Source organism: Saccostrea cucullata, unplaced genomic scaffold (assembly GCF_032062105.1).
Source record: "Saccostrea cucullata isolate Sc308-1 unplaced genomic scaffold, CSIRO_AGI_Scuc_v1 ctg1032, whole genome shotgun sequence".
NCBI classification, from domain to species: domain Eukaryota; kingdom Metazoa; phylum Mollusca; class Bivalvia; order Ostreida; family Ostreidae; genus Saccostrea; species Saccostrea cuccullata.
The window spans coordinates 85627-112933 of NW_026934004.1; the positions used below are offsets into that span (position 1 = coordinate 85627).

Below are 27307 nucleotides of genomic sequence, written 5' to 3' on the forward strand. Positions count from 1 at the left end.
ATTTTTAAGAGTATGTTTCTGTCCGTTCGTTGAAGACTATAAGCTCGAACTATTCGAATTTACATTAAATAAATATCATACCATCTTATCACATGTTGACGCATGTCATCTCAACGTTCCTAATATGTTCTCTTGCCCCATAATTGATAAGAACCAGACGTTCAATAAGTGATAAATACAAGTCAAATTTTTGAGAGATAAAATTTACAGGGACTGTTTTTCTCACGATTATAATAATGCAGACAATCACAACCCTCGTTGCACTTCTATTTCTGTTCAGCAGAGGTGAGTTAATGTTCCATGGTTGTCCTTGAATTTTTCTTACTTGTATGCCTAATCCAAAATTAGAACATTTATTTTACAATTTCAACTAGAAGATATTGCCATTAGCATAGTTTTCAAAACAAAGATAAAGAAATATTTATATACATGTAGTCGGATATACGAGAATAAGCTATTTTTTGTACTGTCGGAACCATTTTTTTTAACATAGATATCGAGAAATTGTATGTAATAAGCACTTCAACATATCCTACAATATTTTGAAAACATAAAGTGTATTGTTTTAGAATATTATTTTACATAAATATGTATATTATCATTATATAATATTATGTTGGTGTTTCTTCTGCAGTTCTGGGTTGTATTCTGTTTGACATTTTACCAGATACACCGATATAACTGTATATATAGTGTCATGTTAAGTTCATTCATGTATATCTTAATGATTTGTATCAAATAGCATTTCATTTCTTTCTCTTCTAATGCCAATTTTTATCGATTTTACAGCACATTTGTTTCAGAAAACGTAGAACACTAGCTTGCTTATCTAGTACATAATTTATATATTTCATGCACTTTGAGTATATATATATATATATTAAATAGGCAAGTTCTACGTTTTCTGAAGTGAGAACTATCTCGAATTTGATGAAATTCCATTAAAATTGAGAAAATTCAGGTAAATGTTATATCTCTACATCCTCATGTCACCTCGAGTTCCATGTAAGCTTTGAATCAACATTAGTGCTAGTTTTAAAATGAGCATCATTTTAAGTTCATGGCAACAAACTATCACAATTTTAATAATTACCTAACCTACTAAATAAATTGTTATAAAGCATTTTGAACTGTTTCTCGATTCATTGTCATGTTTTTGCATATATTGAAACATTCAAACTGTTTACCCGGTCAAAGAATGGATTGTTATATCCCTACTAAACGGAACCTGTATAATTTCTTACTTTAAAAAAGTCCCACAGTTCGTCTGTTTTCATCGACCGTCGGTCCAGAAACTGTTAAAATGTGGAAAAAGACTGTTTTCACTGACGTCAAATGGCACCAAACTGAGTTATCTTTTCATTCAAAGTAGACAGGAGTCTCGGAAAACAGTCGACGGCCTTGGGCAACAGCTTGCACTCCAGTCCAACAGATCGACTGTTTCTCTCTACCCCAGTCAACAACTGTATATTGTTGCGTGGCTGAGGTGATCCATTATTACGTCAAAATTAATTTTCCGTACTTTACAGACCTCTTTAATATTGGATTATAAATAAATTGAAATATTTTTGTGGCATTCAATTTGAAATTATCATTTAAAAAGTGATCCGAATACCCATAGAAATATCTAGTCAATTAAATATCATTTCAAAGAAGAGGCCAAGAACACCTTTTCTGAGAATAATTTGGGAAAAATTAGTCTCCTTCACGCATTATAGATCTTTGCCTTAGACAGGTCGACCTGTTAAACGTCCCACTTATATATTGTTTTATTTGAATCTTCAAGTTATTCTTATGTTTTGTGAGAATTTGATTAATTTTCGTCTTGTTTAGTTTGGTTTCAAGAAATAATACACTTTTGTTGCTGTGTTTTAAAATCCATTGATTTCTGTAAACAAACTTTTATTCGCATGCGAGAAATTTTCGCAATTGTCGCAAGAGAATTGTCAACTCGAATATTTCTCGCCGCGAACCGATCCTTAAAGTCTTAGTGTATATTAACAACATGTCAAAATAAGGCTTCATCGCAAAAATCAATCGTCACGAACTAGTTTACCCTCATAAAATCGCGAAATAAAGTTCTCTCGAATAAAAGTTGGTGTACAGTATTATGTTGGTATGTCTATATCATTATTTTAAGAAATTATATGCATGTAGTAGGTAAGGTAATAAAACACTTTTTTTAAACAGTGAAACTGTTTCCCATATCTTCCCCCTTATCTTGGGTCAACAGTTCGACTGTTTCCCTCGTAGTTATGAATAAAAAATGTGTATATTGTTTTATGGTTTTTACATCAAATAAGGGGTCAAATTCAGCCGTTACCATACCTTCATGTATATTTATCTACGCAGATTTACATGTACAATCTACAACCATAAAGCCTCCAGCCCCAGATGTAACAGTGACCTCTACAGATATAGCACCTACAGAATCAGGTAATAATACAGTGTGGAGTTTCATGAATCTTTAAATAAAATGCAAATATAGGTCGTTAAATGAAGTGATTTAGGAGGGAATTCCCTCTACTCCAACTAAGAAAACTTTGGTCATTTTAAGAATATAATATTTCTTACATGTGTACTTTTCTGCACAATCTAAAATATCTCCTAAACACATGATTTGTTTTCATGTATATTTAAAAATAGACTATTTTCCCTTGATCAGAGTGTATAGACGCTAAGGATGTTGACTGCATACTTTATAACCCAAAGATTATATGTAACGACACGAGCATCTACTATCCATGGGCCAGAGTCAGATGTCCATATTACTGTGGATTTTGCCATCGTAAGTATGATCCGGTAATTATTTATTTCTTTTGTATATACATCATTAAGAGGATCGAATGGTTTTGATGTAAAATATGAGAGAGATGGAGAGAGATTGAAAACTCTGCAAAATTACTAAAAGCTTCAACTGATCGTCCATTCTAGTGCAACACAGACAAACTTACAAAGAACAATAACATTGGATTCACTTCAGTTTTTTTTATTCTTAGTATCAAGAGATACATAAGATTTTCATTATAATATATGGTATTCATAATTGAAATGAAAAGATAATTTAAGCAATGAATCATTTTTTTTTGAAAGATATAGTCTCATAACTGCAACGGCGTGTGCAAACAAATTGAGTAACGCGCTACAAAAGGAAATAAAACAGTAGCACAACGGTATCTCTCCCTAAGGTACAAAAGTTCTCCTTACCAAAATTGCTTTCATTTACTCTTTCAGAGAAAAACATCAAAACTTTTATCGAACATTTTTTTCTGCGAAAACCATATTTGCATGTTTGCCTTTTTTGTCCATGTAAACAGCGTCCACATATTGCTCGCCCTCAGCAAAAAGAAATTTGACGCCAAAAATGCCATGGACATAAGTTCCTGGCAAATGTCTTTTGGATTTCGACAGTCTAAAGGCTTTTCTAAGGTAGAATCGTATTAATATGCTTTACATGCTACTAGTAAATAATTCTTCATCGAGTAAAACAAGATTTTCCGGACAGAGTCTGGATGCTTATTTCGGAGATAAAAGGAATAAAAGCAAGCATATGATATGTGACTTATAAATACCACATCAGAGAAATGAATGTTAGTAGAAACTCATTTTCTGAAAACATTAAATTTTATTTCTTACATTTTTTAAAGTTGGTTTTCCCTGTTTCTTGGAATTTGAAAAATTACATTGTGTTCTTACATTATATGATTAACTCTTTCTCTGCATGTGCTCATTCTTTTGTATCAAACAGGTAAATTCTTCTGCAAGAATACACTTTTAACAATATAAGACTTTCTGTTCAACAATGACTCTCTTTTATAATGTGTTTGTTTTTTTCTGTCATACTGCAAGGTCCAACATTAACAATTCTTTGTAAAGACGAAATCCCAACATGTCGGGACTACAGCGCAGACCTGTGTACAAACCCTTTATACAGAATCTTCAGGGAAAGGAAATGTAGAAAATACTGTGGAATACGTAAAGGTAAATGTTAACATTATACAACTACTAGACCAGTATGTTTTGTATAACATGAATAATTGTATTTGAAATATAAGGTGAAGCCCTGAATAAAAAGATTCACTTGGGTATATTGTTTTTGTCCTGTCCGTCTGTTTGTCTGCAGAAGGATATAGAGATAACGAACAGTATTCAATATCAAAGTCCATAAAACAATAGAAAATAGTAGCAGAGCAAACACGGACCTCCGAAACATCAGAGGTGGGATCAGGTGCCATGGAGGGGTGAGCATCCCCTGCTGACCGGTCACACCCACCGTTTGCTCATTGTCATGATCGTGAAATAACCAAAAAAACCGTCTTCAATGCAGTGTATAAATAATGGACTAACAACTGGTATAAAAAACGTCAGTCAGCATTTGACTCAATGATAAATTGCATTTGCTGACAAGGTCATTGTATCGACCATAGAACTTACGAAATGATGACTTTATACGAGACTGCTGATATTCTTGTTTCATCAACTTGCTTGTCAATAGATTACCTCGCTTTAGAAATTGTGGTATCTTTTATCTCAAGCTCTCCTGGATATATCGTATCTACGTAGGAATGGAAATTACTATTGTTAATTGAAAATACGTCTTCGATATATCTGAAGGTCGAGTTTAAGGCCACAGCTGTTTCTCTATCTGTCTGTTGTCAACTTTAACCTAGTAATTAACTTTTGTGCTATCAAGGGTAAGTGTACCACTTCAGTCTACGTCCCAATCCAGAATTACGTTACCATCGGGGGGCATAGTGTTTCACAAACACATCTTGTTTTTCAGATTTTGATTCTGTCCCAAACATCGATTCCTTGGTCGGATGATTCCTCTACAAATATTTGCTTTTTGTTAAGTTTGATTACTTTTAAAAAATGACATTGCCTTTTCTTCATGTATAACATATCTATGTATTCAATACACATGTTTTTGTATGATATATTTGTCTTTTGCTCACACTCCTTATAAGGTATGCTCCTGAAAATCATTATGTGCAATCTGTGAGAACGCAGATATGACTTATTCTAGCTTGGGGGATAATTTTTAGCTTGGGAGAATACCGAATTCATAAGTTATAACATATAAATCATAGCACATTACTTAATTGCTGGACACAAGCTAGATGTACACATGTGTAAAGAAGAAGGTACAGTTTGGGCTTTTATTGTGCTCTAAAATTTTAATGTTCTTGAAAAGTTATCACTTGGCTTTAACAAGAGTTGAGTAGATAAATATGATAAATGATCAAAGAATATGGCATGAAGGAGGACCATTCTGAAAATATGACATCATTAATTTTTTACATTTCTAAGTTATTGCAGAAAAGCCTCAGAGTGACTCATTTCTGTGCTTATTTTTCTTTAGAAAAAGCGTCTGCCACCATCGCCCACTTCAATTTTTAGATATGCTGTGTAAACTGCCTGAAAAATTCACATATCTCTAACTAAAAATCTCTGTGGGCGACGGTGGCAGAGTATGGTTTCTGAAAAAAAATTCTACTTAAAATTGATGTCTTTTGCAACTTTTAAAGAAAAGTCGGCGGGAAAATGCTCGAATTAATGACGTCACAATTAGCATTTAGGGGGTCAGATGAGAAAAACGATATGTGTATTCTGGATAGAATTCCTATGAATCAGAAAAAATGAATTTTAATTTCTTATATCAGTTTTATATTTTAGAAAAATACAGGGCTTGATTTGTATTGAAACTGAACCTTGTTCTTTTCAAACAAGATAAACTGCTGTAAAAATTTCAATGTTCTCTATACACATATCCTTTGAAAAACGTCTGCCTTACATGTTTAAAGAATGATTCAATGGAAAAATAAACCGGGTAAAAACCGAGCTTATCGAAATCCAGCGAAATTAGAGGCTTTATGCTTTAGTAAATAGACTTTCTGGGAAGTGACATCAGATAATACATTGTAGCACGTCTTTTCTCAGTGTTTTTATGTACTTTTTGTCATATGAAAGCAAGCTTTGTATTTGACAATTAAAGCTATAACGTTTATTATCAAAAGGATAGACATGTTTAGAAATTTGTGAGTGATTCAGGGGAATTGCAGAGAAGTAATTTGAAAATGACTTTCTAGTAACGCTTTAGAATATGTTTGATAAGAAGGCCCCAGAAATCGAAATAAAAAACATAACATTTTTAAACCTATACAACAAAAAATACCTTGATGATCGCAAAGTTTAAACCTTTAAAATACAGGTTAAAGCTGACACGAATTCTTAAAAACGCAACATTTTCATCTATGTACGACTTGTTTCATACCAACTATAGCCGTATTCCGCCATATTTCTTTCAGATACCTTGTCTCATTGTAACGATGTATACCCCAATGCGCTAGTTACACTTGAATGATTTTTTGGATTGGGTATCGACTTGTGCACATCTCCGATGGTAAAGCATATGAGAACACATGAGGACATCAAGACATTTCAAAAACAAAATAAACAACATAATAAGCATGTTTTTGAATGATTATTGATTTGAATCAAAAGAAAAAAATGCAAGTTTGGAAGAGAAATTTAGATGCATGAGTACGTATTTTTACAGTGCGCCAATTTATGCAGAATAAACTTGAAATAAAAAGCAGTAAAATTCGCAAACACATTTTGAAATTATATCATTTGAATGGAACAAAACAACCAACGTCTTTGATTTGCAGGTCCTATGCAATTGATGCATATCGAGAAAACGCCTCGAACGCTCTAAACGTACCCATACCTGGTAATAAGGTTACTGCATCGGTTCGAAGATGTGTGCACAAGTCAAGTGATATATACCCTGAATTCCAGTTATTGAAATATGCATCACAAAAAAACTCCATAAAAGCTCAATAGTAAACACACTGTCATTACTCCGTACACACTAGCACGACGATACATTAGTCCGTGCTGATCAGATTTTGGTCAGGGAAAATATCAAAAGTGGAAAGAGAAGCTATTTGGTATTTGCGCGGCTGAAAGGGGGAGGATATTATAACTGCTGTTCGTAAGCTACATGTATAATTGTGAATTGTCCATCTATATGTAGTTCTAATATATATTCTATACTAAGTAATGTATATAGTCTGCAGTTGGTTTGCGTCGCAAAATTCATTTGTCAATTATGACTGATTATTTTCGTACTAATCTCAAATCTAAACCAAGTAATTTGATGTACGGCAATAATTTACTTCAAATCTTATGAGCAATTAACCAGAATATAAATTTTTATGTTTACATCTATACATTCTTTAACACATACACACACGGAGAAAGGCCATCCCCTGTTCAGATTGACATTTAGGCAATTGATTTTTTGGAGAGAGGGGGGGGGGGGGGGGGCATACAAAAATAATCGACATGACCGTTATTTAAATATTCTTGGAAGACAGACATTTCTGCCGAATTCAGTTTTGAGATTTTTTTAAAATGTGTCACTCTGAACACAAAGTATGTGCATTTTGAGGAATGTAACTGGTTTTATAATTACGCAAGTAGGTTAAGGTTACAACCAAATATTCTACTTGCCTATATGATATGACGTCATAGTAAGCTATATGACGTGAAGTTTAGAGATAACAATTTCTTATAATCGATATCTAAGATTGATTTGAGGTCGTAAAATTAATCAAAATATGCAGAGGCATAATACAAACAGAATTTTGTCGTTTCTGGGTCTCTGTAGTTATCACAGGGGTTAAATACCAAACCCGTGACGTCATAACTGTTGATCATGCAGTAGCAGAGTGAAAGTGAAACGTAACAAGAATTCATGTAAACAAACACAAGAAATTGGCTAAACCCATACTCACTGCATAATGGTAATATGTAATAAACTTAAGATTCTTTGAGTTTAAAAGCATTTAGAATGAATATCATGTGTGATTCATGTGGAAATAAAGCTTTTGATTAAGGTATGGTAATATACTTCAACAATTTCTTCGTAAAATTAAAGCAGGGAGGGTGCTTACTTGCCGATCAGCCTTTCCTCTGTCGTTCGTAACAAATAAGATGCAAAAGTTCAACACTACGCCGCACACTTTGAAACTTAATTTTTGTTTCTATCTAAAGTTCTTATTCTATTGTTTTTGGAAAGTGCTGCTAGGATCGTATGGTTTACGGGAATTAATGCATTTTTTTTCGATGTAATGAATAAAATGTAAAAATTTTGGGAAGGTTTCGGCCGAAAGTGTTGAATAATTATTTCTGTGATAGGACAGTAGGATTCTAGCAGCACTTTTCATGGTACAGATATGTTTTTACGTAATTATTATTACAAATTGAAATGAATTATTCCCGGGGTAGTGTTGAACTTTTCACTTTTTCATTAAGGCATATTTTCTAATTATAGACGTCACGTGGTGACGTCGTGGTGAAGTGCTTCATGTAGTACAAGTCCCATTGAAGTCTATAGAATGCATAATTATAACAAAAGTTTTATGCTTGACTTTTCCGTTTTATTACTGTTACATAATTATAAAAAAAAGTCTTAATTCGCCGAATTCTGGTCCATGTGCTGCCTTAACATACCCGCGTATGTTGTTACAGGAAGTATTTCGAGATTTCAGTATCCCTGCCTGATAGTATTTTTTTATACATATAAATAATTTCTGTAGGTGAATTTCGGAGATAATTTTAAAAGCTAGGGTAGGGATACTTGACACTGGTTGAATACGGATAATTATTATTTATTCTTTTGTATATTGACTCTCTCTCTCTCTCTCTCTCTCTCTCTCTCTCTCTCTCTCTCTCTCTCTCTCTCTCTCTCTGTAACCACCCGTTGGGGCAATGATAGGTATAAATCCTACGCACTTTGTGCTGTACCATTTATTATGCCTTAGGACAGATCAAGGATTTTTTTCAGGCGGGATGTCGAAACTTCATAAATTGAATAATAATTTTACTTTGGACAGGAAATTAACCCAAACGCCCAAATTGAAAGAGAAACTAGACGTACATGTATTATGAGCACTGAGCTCACTCAATGATACCCCCTGCCTCTCATATGGTTTTAATGCAAAGTCAATATTTCGCTAAACCCATACGTGTCAGATCAAAAAGTAAAATAGGAGGTGCATAATGGTAATATGTAATAAACTTAAGATTCTTTGAAAGTTTCATTAAATTTCTCTAAGTGGTATAAGAGGATTTGCGGATAAGAAATGGGAACCCCGTTCAGCGTAACAGACAGACGAACGGACATAACGATTACTATATAACCTCCCACTTTTCAGGCGGAGGATATAATAAACGTGAAATATACATCACAGGAATGGGAACATTGGGAACTTTCTCGAATACTTTCTCAAACGTATGTGTCGAACTTGGACAACAGACAAGAGAATTTTTAAAAAGCTAATTTTAGGTAGAATGTGGAATTCTCACGAGGAGTTTACTTTCTCTTTCTATATGCTTTTTCTAATAATCATTAATTATTTATGTCTAGAAATTTAATTCACATTAAATTTACCAAAGAATCAAACTCGTTTATTATACCCCAGGCGTGAGGTATAATGTTTTTGACCCATCAGTCAGTCTTTTTTTTTTTGGGGGGGGGGGGGGGTCAACGCAACTTCTCATAAACCACTGTACAGAGTTTTGTCGAACTTTGCATATATTTATTGGAGACAATGTGTGTGTAGATTTGCACATCACAAGGAAATTCCGAATTCTTTATTTTTCGGGAATTTCCGCACTTTTACATTTAGATTTTGGCCATATCTTGAATATAGAGGTGAGCAGTTTGTCAGCGCAACTCCTCATAAACCGCTGCACACAATTTTGTCAAACTTTGCAGATATTTAGGACACAATGTGTATAGATGTGCATATTACAAGGAAATTACGATTCCTTTATTTTTTTCTGGGAATTTCAGCACTTCAACTTTTGGAGTATGTGAACGTGCTCACTTTTTCTTTCATAGTGCATAAAAATATAAATAACTTTAAATCAAATTATATTAGGTCTAATAAAGCCAATACACAGTATTTATTTGATAATAATTGATCATAAAGAAATCCAATCTGTTTCAGACGTTTTTCTTACATTATTTTTATGAGAGTGTTATGCATGTTTTATGACACACACCCCCACTCATATCACGGGAAAATATCTTCAAAAGGTGAATGATTCGTAATAATGCCTGCTTTTTTTATGAATTTGATGAAGTTAAACCATGTGCTTAATCGTAAATTTTATTTACAACATGTACAGACAAGAGTAATGTTTATTTTTGAAAAAATTACTTGCATTTTTTTTTCAATCAACCCCACTGAGCTTTCAACCTTTGATATTTTCCCTGACCAAATAAAGTGATCGGCATGGGCCACGTGTGTCCAAGCATCTTTTACTGTTGAGTTAGCAATGGATTACATGACTTCTGAGATGCATTTTTCAATAAAAGTAAAATAGGATAATTCTTTCGACATGTGCACATCCCTGTAACGATAGCAGTATTCAGGTAAACGTTTTATCACTGCGTTTGACGCGTTTTCTCGACCTGCATGGATTTTTGCTGTACATAAATGTATTCCGTGTTAGTGTAGTTTTTATATTGCAGCAAATGCATTCAAAATAATTTAATTCTCGGGTAGTTCTATTTTTTGTTGAATTTTTACTTTTCAAACATGTATTTGGTCAGTTTATGGACTTCTAAAAACTATGCTATCGGAGATGTGTACATGTCGACAGCCAGACTACAAAATCACTCAAGTGAAACAATTCTACAAGGCTATATATAGCAGGTACAGGTGGCCAAAAATCTTCGATTAAATATGGCGGAATCGAAGAAATATGTCGGACAAGGGCGTACAGGAATGTAGTAAGTCGTACAAAGATGAAAATTGATGCCTTTTTAAGAGTTCATGTCAGCTTTAAGTTACATCTGTAAACGATAAGATACGGTTCCCTGAAAATCGCAGGTGGAATCAAGTGCTACTGAGGAGTAAATATATGGTCACACCCAACGTAATCCTTTATTATGTTCAGATAGACGGAACATTTCGTACTTGAATTCAGTTTAAAGATAATTGTACCTATCTTCAATTCATTTGAAGATAGGTACAATTGAATTAAAGATAAGTACAACTGAATTATACATAGGTGAAAATAATTATACCTATCTCTAAATAATTATACCTAAGTACAAATGAATTATACCTATCTTTAATGGAGTTAAACCGATCTTCAATTCAATAAAAGATAGGTTCAATTGAATTACACCTATTTCTAATTCATTTGAAGATATGTATATCTTATATGTCTTGTATATCTTATATATGTAAATCAATATAATTGATTTAAAACTAAGCACAATTGATTTAAAGGTAGGTACAATTGATTTGAAGATAGTTCAGTAAAGACATATCCACAAAGGGTTTGAAGATAGGTACAATTCAAATATACCTAGGTTCAATTCGTTTTATGTTGCTGAAAATAATGAACGCTCCCTGGGAAACAATATTGAACATTGAGGGAAACTTACAGGAATTACAAAAAGACAACAAGGAGGATGAAATGAGAAATAAAGATAATTTCAAAATGTGCAAAAAGCATCATATACTTATCAAAATACATATGTATATCAATAAGTGAGCGAAAAACGTATAACGGATATGACGTATGATAGAGAATTTTTTTTTTTGCCAATATCATAGTAATTAAACATAGGTTCAATTGAATTGTACCCATCTTGAAATCAATTATACCCATCTTCAATTCACTGCATTTGTACCATTATTCAAATGAATTAAAGATAGATATAATGGAATTGTACTTATCTCTAATTCATTTGAAGATATGTACAATTCATTTTAAGATATGTGCAATTCATTTGAAAATATGTACAATTCATTTAAAGATAAAACAAATATTTGAATAATATGTTAATCCGACATTCCATAGAAATGGTGTTTATATTCGCGAGACTTGCCGATCAATACGCGAGTTTCGAGATTGTAACTCTCCTGCGATAGAGGCGCAAAAATCCATTTCAGCATGAAGGTGTGACAGTTTGTTAATGTATACAAACGCGCATAAATAAATGAACGATGTTTATGGCTTTTAAAATTTATTCAATGTTATAGAAACTTAAGATAAAAAATTTAAGCAGTGATGCATTTTATTATTTTATCAAGCTAAACTGTCTATATTTATAAATCTACATTCAATTATAGGGTACTTGAAAACGAAATAAACGTAGTGGTCTTTATAAAAAGTAAAAGATTATCTTGATTTCTCCAAGCATTCTCCAAAAAGTTTTTTATAAAATTATAATAAAGTAAAAAATAAACGTACCATTTAGATTGCCGATCAGATTCATATTTATCCTACTTATTAAAGGTCCATTTATCTCTTCCCTCGTCTGACAAGTCTCACATCCACTGAGTTTTCTTTTTTGTTCCGATTTTTTTGCTTTAAAAAATGACACCGGACCTTTACTTTAATTCGATTATTCTCGACTTGAACAGTGCATCCTTACAGTTATATAGATACGATAAACCAGTATATCGATGATGCGACATATCCAATAATAAATATCTGTCCCACCTGTTTGTTTACGCGGCAACCGAATCCCCCTCCTCAACGAAAGCGAGCGAAAACAGAGAAATTATCTCGAAACTTGCTTATTATACACCATTCAACGAGTTGGATAAAGCCAATATCAAATCACACAATTATCGATGTTCTATTTATCTCATACTACCTTCGTTTTAACAAAACTTTGAGAAACTGTGCAACTATGATTTCACATTCAAATTGATGACGTATAACTTGATGACGTAGCACTGTTGATGTTGACATGCCTCAATCGAGAGAACATAGATCGTGTTCAAATTATAAATTTTGCTATCTGCGTCTTTGAAAACGTTATATGTGACAATAGCTGCAGCACTTTACATCAAATGAACTTCTGACTGAAAGTTGTAAGGACCAATTAACTCTTTGTACAGTGGCAGTACAAAACGTGCTGGGCAAGGCTACTTCAGTACTTGAAGATTAATTGTTGATACATGGTACGTTACATGAGCACCTACATTACTAGGTAGGCATACGTAGTATAATATCAAAAAGCATTGTTAATGATGTTGAAGGAATCTTCTAATTTTTTTAAAAATCTTTTAAATGAATCAAATCTTTAAATTTAATTTCATGATGCCCTTAAAATTAAAAAAATCTCTTTAACTCTAGAATTTAAATATGCAATTATTGACTTGATTCGAGGTCAACATGTGTTTAAGTGGACCCGAGGACCAACCTGTTGTCCTTAAGCCGTTAGGTCGGAGACAATATATAGTGTTAGTGCAAATTTCATTGTCCTTTGTTTTAATTCAGTTGAAAGTATGATATGGAGATAACAAACAGTATTCAATATCAAAGTCCATAAAACAATACAAAATAGGAGCAGAGCAAACACGGACCTCCACAACATCAGAGGTGGGATCAGGTGCCATGGAAGAGTGAGCATCTCCTGCTTATCGGTCACACCCGCTGTGTGGTCATTGTCATGATAGTCATATCAAGCTTATTTCACTTTGTTGCAATGCGGGTATCGATTTGCCAATTGTTCCTAGAAGGGTACCTATTATTGTATCATATTCCAGATGAACTTGTTCCAGTTAATTCCGATAAACGGAGCATTTATGAATGTTAATACTACTAATATCTTAATCAACTTACTTCGTAGATTTTTCGTTTCACCTGCTTTCCTTCTCAACTCTTTCTTCTTCCACCTCTTTCTCGTCATTCTCCTTAGATTCTGATAGGTTTAAAAATATTGAATGAAATTGTCTGTGTTTAATCATTTCACTTATTCTTTTTCCAATGACTTTTGATAAAATAAACGCGTAATATAGACTCATCATTTCCTTGATTTAAAATAACTGATTTTTTTCTGATAAGTTAATCTGCAACAACACCCTTATTATTCGAAAGAAATGTTGAATACCTTCTTCGATGTTTTCATCTATCCATCTTTTATAGTAACCCCAATCCCAATTAATCTCTCACTTGAACAGAATTCAAAAATGTGCGTATCAAGAAAAAAAAAAACAATTATTTCTTTTCTTTTAAGGTTCCGATATTGATGATGATGCATACAATGATAATGATGATGTATACGGATATTCCAGCGATCACAATGAAATGCACTGTGGTAAATAGTTTAGTTCAGTTATTCATTTATTCAAAAAAAGAAAAATTATCTCAGAGTTTATGATTACCTAACCCTGTTCATAATTAACATCTTTTAAGAAATGGCAACTAATATGCATTATGGTATCATATTAGAATTTTTGTATTTACAGAGAAAAGATTTAGACTCCGTACATAGGCAATTTATCCACATATGATCCACATATGCATTGCCTTTCACATGAGAATTATATGTAAATCATATGAGAATCATATGTGTATACATTCATATGAGAATCATATATGGATCACATGTGGCTAAGTTGCCTGTGTATAAGATAGAGAGTGGTTATAACTTTTTCTTGTTGAAATGTTTGTGAAAATTATATGTTGTATTGTATGTTTGCATAAAGCCACTTTCAAGATTATTCTAATCATACCGTGGCGGCGCCGATATAAGGCGTAGTTCTACAAATCAAAACCTCTGCAAGACTTCTGAAAAGCAGTGAAAAGCAGTGAGGATTTCTTAAACAGAATTAACTAGATGCTGTCATGAGACAGTAATACCCGCACTATGGTGTTTGCCTCTAAATATACACTCATTCATATTGGACTTTCCAAGGAAGAAGTCAAAATAATTCTATAATTATCACCGTACATGTATTCGTCAAATTGAACATAAAATTTTCAGATGACCATATCAACTCTGAGCCTCACATATGTATTTTAAAATACTTAATTCATAACCAGTCTGAAATAACAGAATTTAATTAATGATTGAAGTAAATTACTTAATTAGATTCAAATAAATAATTTTCCCATAATTTGGAACTTTTTAAATTTACTTTCTCAACGACATAAAATATTATTTTAGTACAAAGCGTTTTTGATGAATTTATCAAAATGCGCAAACTGATTTTAGTATTTGGTCGGGAAAAAAAAACCCATTGAAAATACAACCCGATTAATTTGTCAATGCCTCCCCCCCCCCCCCCCCCACACACACACACACACTCTCTCTCTCTCTCTCACTCTCACTTTTTTTAAAAAACATAGTTTAGTTTATTATGATAGTTTGAAATTTGTTCTTGTACTAAACAGTTTTATTTTTTACATTCACATTGGGTTTGCGTCACCCATTATCATATTTATAGATATCACCTCTCGGCACACCTCGGCCAATTCATACTGGCAACGGAATCAGCAAAGGTTTGTCGAATGAGATTATTTAGCACATGTATGCTGACGATGCAGTGTGGTCAGTTAAAATCATTTGTGTTTTAATTGGATTATATGGATTATATTTCATGAATTCGTTGTCACGACCTATGACATTCGGTAAGTACAAGATTTAGTATAGATTGCATAAAAATAAATAAATGCAAATGGTTAGGTTGAAGTTCAAAAAGGGTCAACATGGTCAAAGATCATCGCATGCCACAGTCGACAAATTTCACATTGTCAAGTTATCTCCCGTTGCGGACATTCAGTATATAACAGACGCAGATCCAGAATTTTTTTTTCAGAAAGGGGGGGGGGGGGGGGGTGTCACACCTCAGTCAAAAAAAAAAGCCCAAGATTTCCTGAGATGGAAATAAAAAATAATAATAAAAACAATGATGGTGGAGTCCCTGTTTTCTAAGGGGGAGGATGTCCAAAGTCATTTTTATTCTCTACAGTACATATATAGTCTTATTTAAATAACTGCTAATTCCAGGGGGGGGGGGGGTCTGAACTCCCTAGCCACTGACTCCCTGTACCTGAAATGACAATTGATCTTCTGACTCCATAATAGTAGAAATTTTTTTCATTTGACTATTTATACATATTTTGTTTCCTATGTTTATGTATTTTTGTTTGTCCACGGAAACTTTAACCTTGCCCATATTTTTTAAGTGGATTGGACTATACACATGGCTTCAATATTTCATAGGTAAATTTCTTTTGGCAAAACCTTTTAATGGGTACCACCAATTTTGACCTCTTGATCTCTTGACCTTGGAGTTTGACCCAATTTTACAAGAAAAATACCTTGAACTTGGCGTAAGTTTTGAACAGGTGGTGCTAGGACTTTCATGCTCTTACATGTGTAATCATTGTGAACTTTCAACAGGTATAATTATTTTTGACCTAGACCTTAGAGTTGAATCCAATTTAACTTTAACCTTGGCAATAACTTTTGAACAGGTGAGGAAGTTCTAGGGATTTCTCCCTTTTTTCACATTTGTATTCCTTGTGACAAGACTTTCCCTTTGATACCAACAATTTAGACCCTTTGACCTTGACCTTGGAGTTTGACTTACATTTGAGAAACTTCAACCTTTGCCAAAAGCTGCCATAACAGTTGCTGTCACAACAAACAAACAAATTACTAAAAAAAACACAGAATACATGTACATATTTTATATTCAACAGATATACATCTGGTCATATCTCTAGTTCTCCCTTGAATGAGACATGGTGATATAAATTTTAAAAAATAATTATAAGAGTTGAAAAGGTTGTGCATATTGAAATATACTAAGCTCTGCGGATGAATTAGATATACCAGTTTAGCTTTATTTTGCTACCCAAAGCACCTTGATTAACTATTTATAAGCATACTGTTTTCTGAAATGTACTGATTTCTGTTGTCCATCTGTTTATCTGCAAACTTTTCACATTAACTTCTTAAGAACCACTGGGCTAATTTCAACCAATTTACATTTAAATATGCAGGGTACTTTTTAAGCGCCCGGATCGATAGATCCTGGGCGTATATTGTTTTTGTCCTGTCTGTTTGTCTGTTTGTCTGTTTATCTGTTTGTCTGTTTGTCAACTTTAACCTTGGCCATAACTTTTGAACAATAAGGGATAGAGACTTCATATTTGGTAAGCATACTCCACTAATAAAGTCCTTTCAAATGACTTCAAGGTCAATGACCTTGTGACCTTGACTAAGACTTATATGCTAAAAATAGCTTTTTCCACTGTTTGTCATAACTTTTGAACCATAGGAGATAGGGACTTCATATTTGGTATGCATACTCCACTAATAGAGTCCTTTCAAATGACATCAAGGTCAATGATCTTGTGACTTTGACTGTGACCTATATGCTAAAAATAGCTTTTTACACTTTTTGCCATAACTTTTGAACCATCAGAGATAAGGACTTCATATTTGGTATGCATACTCCACTGATTAAGTTCTTTCAAATGACACCATGGTCAATGACTTTGTGACCTTGACTGTGACCTATATTCTAAAAATAGCTTTTTCCACTGTTTGTCATAACTTTTGAACCATAGGAGATAGGGACTTCATATTTGATATGCATACTCCACCGATAAAGTCCTTTCAAACGACGGCAAGGTCAATGATCTTGTGACCTTGACTGTGACGGATATGCTAAAAATAGCTCTTTACACTTTTTGCCACAACTTTTGAACCATAGGAGATAGGGACTTCATATTTAGTACGCATACTCCACTGATTAAGTTCTTTCGAATGACACCATGGTCAATGACCTTGTGACCTTGACTGTGATCAATATGCTAAAAGAAGATTTTTTTAACTTTGTTGCCGCCGGGCGCGTAGTGTTTCACAAACACATCTTGTTCCAACATAAATCTTCTTCTCAAGAACAGCAAAGACATTTATTGTCCCCATTTTTGCTAAAGGTAGGGTACATTAAATCTCATTTGTTTGTCAATCTGCCCATCTGTCACAATAAATTTAACCTTGGTCATCATGGTCGTATATTTTGAATGAGAAGAGATAGGACTTTTATATTAAACATGTGTATTAGTATTAAATGGGACAATACCATTCTACATACACTATGATTTTCATTACCCATGATCTTGAAGTTTGACCTAATTTCCTTAAAAAATTAATTGCTTTGAATTGATCATTTTGAAAGATAAATGAAAGGGCATTCATATTACCTGTGATAAGACCTTCCAAAATGTATCATGACTTTTTGACTCTGTGACCTTGACCTTGAAGTTTAACTTAGTTTTCATTAATGTTGTATTTCCTTTTCATTGAGAAGAGATTTGACTTTCACATTTCAAGTGAACATTACCCATAACAAGAGGCTCCCAACATGCTATGATTTTTTACCCCTTGACCTTGATGTTTTAACAAAATTTCAAAAGAGTGAACTCTCCCAAAAGATGATAAGACCACTGTTTAAAACAAAAAAGGAGTTTAGGGAAGACTGGGCTTTTTCCATAAAAAACGTCATTTTTCATCCCTCATTTGACCCCCCGGGCAAAATCAAAATTCCGAAACCTAACTGCACATCTACATGACCCAACCAACCATCTCCCAAAGATGATTAGGATGCTGAATAAAATGTAAGAGGAGTTCAGGGAAGATGGGGCTTTTTCCATAAAAAACATCATTTTTCGACCCTTATTTGACTCCCCGGGGCAAAATCAAAACTCCGAAACCTACCTGCATATCTGCATGACCCCACCAACCATCTCCTAAAATATTATTAGGCTGCTGAATAAAATGTAAGAGGAGTTCAGGGAAGATGGAGATTTTTCATAAAAAACGTCATTTTTCGACCCCCATTTGATCCCCCAGGGCAAAATCAAAATTCCAAAACCTTACTGCACATCTACATGACCCCACCAACCATCTCCCAAAAGCTGGTTAGGCTACTGAGTAAAATGTAGAAGGAGTTCAGGGAAGACGGGGCTTTTTGGACAAAAAACGTCATTTTTCGACCCCCATTTGACCCCCCGGGGCAAAATCGAAAATCCAAAACCTTACTGCACATCTACATGACCCCACCAACCATCTCCCAAAAGATGATTAGGCTACTGAGTAAAATGTAAGAGGAGTTCAGGGAAAACGGAGCTTTTTGCTTAAAAAACGTCATTTTTCGACCCCCATTTGACCCCCTGGGGCAAAATCAAAATTCCGAAAGCTTACTGCACATCTACATGACCCCACCAACCATCTCCCAAAATCTGGTTAGGCTACTGAGTAAAATGTAGAAGGAGTTCAGGGAAGACGGGGCTTTTTGGACAAAAAACGTCATTTTTCGACCCCCATTTGACCCCCCGGGGCAAAATCGAAATTCCAAAACCTTACTGCACATCTACATGACCCCACCAACCATCTCCCAAAAGATGATTAGGCTACTGAGTAAAATGTAAGAGGAGTTCAGGGAAGACGGAGCTTTTTGCTTAAAAAACGTCATTTTTCGACCCCCATTTTACCCCCTGGGGCAATATCAAAATTCCGAAAGCTTACTGCACATCTACATGACCCCACCAACCATCTCCCAAAAGCTGGTTAGGCTACTGAGTAAAATGTAGAAGGAGTTCAGGGAAGACGGGGCTTTTTGGACAAAAAACGTCATTTTTCGACCCCCATTTGACCCCCCGGGGCAAAATCGAAATTCCAAAACCTTACTGCACATCTACATGACCCCACCAACCATCTCCCAAAAGCTGGTTAGGCTACTGAGTAAAATGTAAGAGGAGTTCAGGGAAGACGGAGCTTTTTGCTTAAAAAACGTCATTTTTCGACCCCCATTTGACCCCCTGGGGCAAAATCAAAATTCCAAAACCTTACTGCACATCTACATGACCCCACCAACCATCTCCCAAAAGCTGGTTAGGCTACTGAGTAAAATGTAGAAGGAGTTCAGGGAAGACGGGGCTTTTTGGACAAAAAACGTCATTTTTCGACCCCCATTTGACCCCCCGGGGCAAAATCGAAATTCCAAAACCTTACTGCACATCTACATGACCCCACAAACCATCTCCCAAAAGATGATTAAGCTACTGTGTAAAATGTAGGAGGAGTTCAGGGAAGAAAAGTGTGACAGACGGACGGACGGACGGACGGACGGACATGAGTAACAACAATATACCCGAACTTTCTTTAGAAAGTGCGGGTATAATGATTGTACACCCAAAACTTAACAAGATAAAAAACATACTGTGGTTTCATCAATATTCGTTGAGCACCAATTTTCGTTGATTTCGTTGTTGGGCAGATCCATGAATTAAAATGTTCATCGAATTACTAAATATGACATTCATTTGTATAGGCAATGCTTTTGTCCACGAAATTACGTATCCTCGAAAACGTCTGTTTTACAAAATCAACGAAAATTGATGCCAACGAAAATTGATGAAACAACAGTACTTCAAATTCATTTTGTTCTTTTAAGGTTCTGATATGGGCGATGACGACTCTAATCATGGTGATGATGGCGATAAACTCGGAGAGTGGTAAAAACTTTTTATTTGAAATGTTTGTGAAACAATTTATTGACTTGTTTGTTTGTTATTTCCTTGTCCAACAGTGGGATTTGAACTCGCGGCATAAGGAACATCTATCACTTGGATCTCATGTTAAGTGGGATTTCCCCTTCTACCCTACACAAGCAGGCGATGTGTGAAAATATTGTTCATATTAACAGAACAGGTAGAATTATTTCTTACCTGAATGTAAGTTATACAAAGTCCATCGAATTTTCACAGATGATGATCTGGAGCCCAAAGCTGGCAATGGAAAAAAAAGAAAAGAAAACAAAGACAAAAAAAAGGTGAATTTATAAGTCTATACTTTTAGAAACAGGTAACAGGTCCTAAAATCTAATTTATAATGTAATACTAGATGCTGTCATGAGACAGTAATACCCGCACTAAGGTGTTTGCCTCTAAATGCACACTTCTTCATATTGGGCTTTACCAAGGAAAAAGTCAATATAATTCAATAATTTACATATTACATGTTTTATCAAATTGAGCATAATATGCTCAGGTGACCATGTGACCCATGGGCCTCCATCTAATAGGTATTTCATATCCTTAATTCATTACCAGTCTGAATTAAACAACAGAATTAAATTAATGATGTAAATAAGGTTTGATAAAGGGGGGGGGGGGGTTTATAAATTTTTGGCACATAATTGGAACTTTTAAAATCTATTTTCTCATATCTATAAATCAACAAATAATATTATTCAAATTAGTGTAAAGAGTTTTTGATGAATTTTTCAAAATGTGCAAAGTTTATTTATATTTGACAAGGCAGTTCTAAACTTCTTGAAATCTGCCATATATACACAATCAATTTAGTCAACCCCCACCCCTCTCCCATCAACACACACACACAAACACACCTAATTTGCCTGTTTTTGGAAATAGGCCTAGATGGAAAGTTAAGATAAAACATCTTTCGTAAATTATAATTTTCAATTTGTTCTTGCACTATACATGTATTTGAACACCTGCATCACATTGGGCTTCCGTCACGTACCCAACTTAAGTACTAGTTTTACCATTGGCATTATCATTTTTAGATTTCACTGCACGTGCAGTAGGCTACTAATGTGGTATACACATCATTGCATATAGGAATTATTTCATTTTGTGTTTTAATTGGATTATATTTCATGAAGATTACAGGACCTAAATAATGACAATCGGTAAGTACAAAATTTTGGTATAGATTTGGGTAAAATAGTCTGAAATGCAAACGGTTCTAGGTTCAAGTTTAAAGGATCAAAGGTCATCCGATGCTTTGACATTCTGAAGAGTTATCCCCCGTTATCAACGTTACATTCAGTTACAAGATCCAGAATTTTTTTTCTGGGACTGGGAGGGAGGGGGGTTTCCAGACCAGAATTTCCTGAGAAGCTAAAAAAAAAAAGAAGTTATGTTTGGGTCTGTTTTCTAAGGTGGAGGGACACTTAGGGCATACAAAGTCATTTTTATTTCCTCCAGTATATATTATAGTCCTGCAAATTCCAGGGGGGGGGGGGAGGTTGAGAGGGCGATCAGCCAATCCACTCCCTGTCCCTGTAATGACAAATGATCATGTGACTCCTAAACAGTTGGAAAGTTTTTCCATTTGACTCTCCATAATTTTGTTTCTTGTGTTATTATGTTATGTAAATTAAATGGTATAAAGGTTATGAACCCCTGGAGGTCATTCCCACTCCTAATGAGCTGGAAATGTTCACAATATGACTGCATTAAATTAAATAAAAGTGCATCAATGATAAGATTACTTGACATTTTATTCATGAATTTGTGTCAACTTATCTTCTGGCGGCGGCCTAGAATAGGAATGAAAATCATTCAGAGATGGACCACATTAAACTATTTGTATAATTTTTTTTTTAATGTAATACAAGTAGTAGTTTGCATACATAAACAAACAGGGGTCTGGGAAGGGGTGAGGGGAAGGATCGAGTTAATATTTCTTTATGTCTTAATGGTTGAAAACTCCTAAAATGAATGTTGACCTCAAATCTAACTTGTCCTCATTATTTTTCAAGTGGTGGTGTCTCCATATGAGTGAAAAATTCCTGAGAGGGATGTTTAATAACAAACAAAATGACATAAAAACACAATATTGATTTGCGTTAAGAAATATGCAGGGGATTTTTTCCATCATAAATTTTCTTCTCAAGAACAGCAAGGGCATTATTGTCCCCCGTTTTGGGGAAAGGGAGGGGACGTTAAATCTCATTTGTCTGTCAGTTTGTCCATTTTATTGACAGCTAGTATGTGCATCTGTCACAATAAATTTAACCTTGGTAATAACTTTTGAATAATAAGAGATACTGCTTTCCTATTTCACATGTACATTACCACAAAACTTTCTAAATATACTATGATTTTTTAACCCAAGTGAGACCTTGACCTTAAAGTTTTACCTACTTTCCAAAAAATAACATTTTAAATTGATCAATTTGAAAGAGAAAAGAAAGGGCATTCAAATTATACATGTTTATTACATGTGAAAAGACTTCTAAATATAACATTACTTTTGACTCTGTGACCTTGACCTAGAAGTTTAACCTACTTTTCAAAAATATTATATTGTATATATAAATTTTGATTCAAAAGAGATATGACTTTTATATTTGACATGTACATTACCTGCAACAAAATGTTTCAGAACATGCTATGATTTTACCCCTTTGACCTAATTTTCAAAAATTGATATATGATATGGGTGCATATTCAATGACATAATATGCCATAAATTATGGCATCCCATTCACTAAAACACAGAAAGCAGAGGACCACAATTCTTTGAATTTGCTAATGTATAATCTTGATAGATGGAAACATCCTCATATAATGTAGATTCAAGTTTTTTATGCCACACCATGATTAGGAATACATGTATAGTTTTTGTCATGTCCGTCCTCCACCCTTCCATCTGTCTTTCCATTGGGCTCAAAGAAACTTTCTAGATATTTTTATCAAAGTTCATATGTTGATGCATACTGATGTAAATATCCAACTGCAGCAATATTTTTTGACTTTGACTTTTCCTTTGACCTTCACGTAACTTTTCTTTAAAGAGGCTGGGTGGTTGCAGCCATTTTTAGACTATTTTGATCTCCTTTAGAAGAAGAGCTCCATATAAAGATATAATAAAAATGATAAAATGATCAAATTTTAAAACAAAAATTTATGAATTTTTTTTTTTGCCAAATGATAGTTGATGGCTTAAGATATCATATCCCCAAATTTAAGTTATAACCGGTGGTTAATAAAAAAATAATTTGTTGACCCCCTAGCCTCCTTAAATTACTGTTTAGCTTTATTTTAAAGAAACCATTCAAGTTGTGTAATATTTATGTTTAGCATGCACTTATAATACATAATTTGGTGAGGATTTATAATCTATATCAAATTTATTTAGATTTTAGTTTCAATTCTAAAGAAACTGTTCAAGATATTTTCAACAAACTTAATACGCTAATACAAATTTTCCTGTAGCATGAGTAATATACATCCAGTGGGACATTCATGTCCTATAGACATATTTCTAGTTTTTCAAATCATAACCTCAAAGGCTAGGTCAGGCCACAATTAGACATTAAACATTCCAAAACCTTACTGCACATCTACATGACACCACCAACCATCTCCTCAAAGATGATTAGACTACTGTGTAAAATGTAAGGGGAGTTCAGGGAAGACGGGGCTTTTTGCAAAAAAACGTCATTTTTCGACCCCCATTTGATCCCCTGGGGCAAAATAACATTCCGAAACCTCATTGCACATCTACATGACACCACGAACCATCTCCCCAAAGATGATTAGGCTACTGTGTAAAATGTAAGAGGAGTTCAGGGAAGACGGGGCTTTTTGCATAAAAAACGTCATTTTTTCGACCCCCATTTGACCCCCTGGGGCAAATCAAAATTCCGAAACCTTACTGCACATCTACATGACACCACAAACCATCTCCCCAAAGATGATTAGGCTACTGTGTAAAATGTAGGAGGAGTTCAGGGAAGACGGGGCTTTTTGCATAAAAAACGTCATTTTTCGACCCCCATTTGACCCCCCGGGGCAAAATCAAAATTCCGAAACCTTACTGCACATCTACATGACACCACAAACCATCTCCCCAAAGATGATTAGGCTACTCTGTAAAATGTAAGAGGAGTTCAGGGAAGACGGGGCTTTTTGCATAAAAAACGTCATTTTTCGACCCCCATTTGACCCCCTGGGGCAAAATCAAAACTCCGTAACCTTACTGCACATCTACATGACACCACCAACCATCTCCCCAAAGATGATTAGGCTGCTGTGTAAAATGTAAGAGGAGTTCAGGGAAGACCGGGATTTTTGCATAAAGAACGTCATTTTTCGACCCCCATTTGACCCCCCGGGGCAAAATCAAAATTCTGAAACCTTACTGCACATCTACATGACACCACCAACCATCTCTCCAAAGATGATTAGGCTACTGTGTAAAATGTAAGAGGAGTTCAGGGAAGACCAGGATTTTTGCATAAAAAACGTCATTTTTCGACCCCCATTTGACCCCCCGGAGCAAAATCAAAATTCAGAAACCTTACTGCACATCTACATGACACAACCAACCATCTCTCAAAAGATGATTAGGCTACTGTGTAAACTGTAAGAGGAGTTCAGGGAAGACGGGGATTTTTGCATAAAAAACGTCATTTTTCGACCCCCATTTGACCCCATGGGGCAAAATCAAAATTCCGAAACCTTACTGCACATCTACATGACACCACCAACCATCTCCCCAAAGATGATTAGGCTACTGTGTAAAATGTAAGAGGAGTTCAGGGAAGACGGGCTTTTTGCATTAAAAACGTCATTTTTCGACCCCCATTTGACCCCCCGGGGCAAAATCAAAATTCCGAAACCTTACTGCACATCTACATGACACCACCAACCATCTCCCCAAAAATGATTAGGCTACTGTGTAAAATGTAAGAGGAGTTCAGGGAAGACGGGGCTTTTTGCATAAAAAACGTCATTTTTCGACCCCCATTTGACCCCCCGGGGCAAAATCAAAATTCCGAAACCTTACTGCACATCTACATGACACCACAAACCATCTCCCCAAAGATGATTAGGCTACTGTGTAAAATGTAAGAGGAGTTCAGGGAAGAAAAGTGTGACAGACGGACGGACGGACGGACGGACGGGCGGACGGACGGACATGAGTAACAACAATATACCCGAACTTTCTTTAGAAAGTGCGGGTATAACTAGGATATAGTACCATGTTTTTTTAATCCTGAATAAGTTACTGGTTTTTTAGCTCACCTGAGCCGAAGGCTCAAGTGAGCTTTGCTGATCACATTTTGTCCGTCGTCCGTCTAGCTGTTTGTCCGTCCGTCTGTAAACTTTTCACATTTTTGACTTCTTCTCAAGAACCAATGGTCCAATTTTAACCAAACTTAGTACAAAGTATCCTTGGGTGAAAGGGAGTTTAAATTGTAAAAATGAAGGGCCATGTCCCCTTACAAGGGGAGATAATCAAGGAAAGACAAAAAAGGGTGGGGTCACTAAAAATCTTCTTTTCAAGAAACACTGGGCCAGGAAAGCTGAAACTAATGTTGAAGCATCCTTGGATAGTGTAGATATTAAATTGTTAAAATCATGACCCCCGGGGGTAGTGCAGGGCCACAATATGGAATCCAATTTTTATATAGAAATATATAGAACAAATCTTTAAAAATCTTCTTCTCAAGAGAAACTGGGCCAGTCAAGCTGAAACTTATGTGGAAGCATCCTTGGGTAGTGTAAATATTAAATTGTTAAAATCATGGCCCCCGGGGATAGGGCGGGACCACAAAAGGGAATCCAAGTTTTACATAGAAATATATATAGAACAAATCTTTAAAAATCTTCTTCTCAAGAATCACTGGGCCTCAGGAAAGCTGAAACTCATATGGAAGCATCCTTGGGTAGTGTAGATTCTAAAGTTTTAAAATCATAAAAGGGAAGGGTGTAGAGGGGCATGATAAGTATAGCAAGAGGGGGAATCTGGTAAATAACTGCATCACCCAAGTTACTCAGGTGAGCGATGTGGCCCATGGGCCTCTTGTTTTTTATTGATAATATCATTAAATTCTGTAATGATTTTAATACACGAACCAAGTATATGTTAAATTTTCATTCAGGATTTTATATTCTTGAATGTAAGACATATATTGCCTGACGTCTATTTTCATAGATGATGATCCAAAACCCAGACAAAAGAAAAAAAGAGGAAGAGAAAAGAGAGGTAAACTTGGGTATAATGTACAAAAAGATGTTACTATTTCTATCCTTAATTCCAAACTACATTTAAAAATCTTTAAAGTTTATTTAAACCAAATGTTGTTTTACTGAATTAAACTTTACCTATTTAGGTTATAATAGGTGTTAATGCAATTAACATGAAAGTGGAAACATTGATTAAACAGTTGTTATCAAATGATTTTAACATAAGGAAACAATTAGATGATAATATTTCCTCAACAATCCAGAAGAAGAAGAAAGGTGTTAAAGGGAAAAACTCATATCTCATATTTTATAAAACTTTTAGTACATCGAATCTTGTACATAGAACACAAAAGATTGAGATGTAATAAATGAAATATCCATAGTTCTCGTATGTTGATAGTTAGCCTTTGGAACTTAGGATTTTCGCATAGAAATGATATAAAGAAAAAATAGACAAGGGTTGGTAGGTGATATTGGACTTTTTACTACATGACAATTTTTAAATACGTTACTTAAACGGAATTAATGATTTTACAACCCAAACTTAACAAGATAAAATACATACTTCAATTTTTTTTGTTCTTTTAAGGTTCTGATATGGGCGATGACGACTCTAACCCTTGTGATATTGGCGATGATTATTCGTACAACAAAGAACACTCAGAGAGTG

General features: G+C 34.6%; 1 protein-coding gene across 1 annotated transcript; it reads left to right on the plus strand.

The window, feature by feature from the left end:
- Positions 1 to 176: 176 nt before the first annotated feature.
- LOC134239777 (uncharacterized) lies at positions 177 to 27307 on the plus strand (the record flags this gene model as incomplete). Its single annotated transcript, XM_062721924.1, has 6 exons — positions 177 to 285; positions 2353 to 2436; positions 2666 to 2788; positions 3850 to 3981; positions 26606 to 26656; positions 27227 to 27307. Coding segments are annotated over exons 1-6 (520 nt in total), but the record flags the coding sequence as incomplete, so codon positions are not given.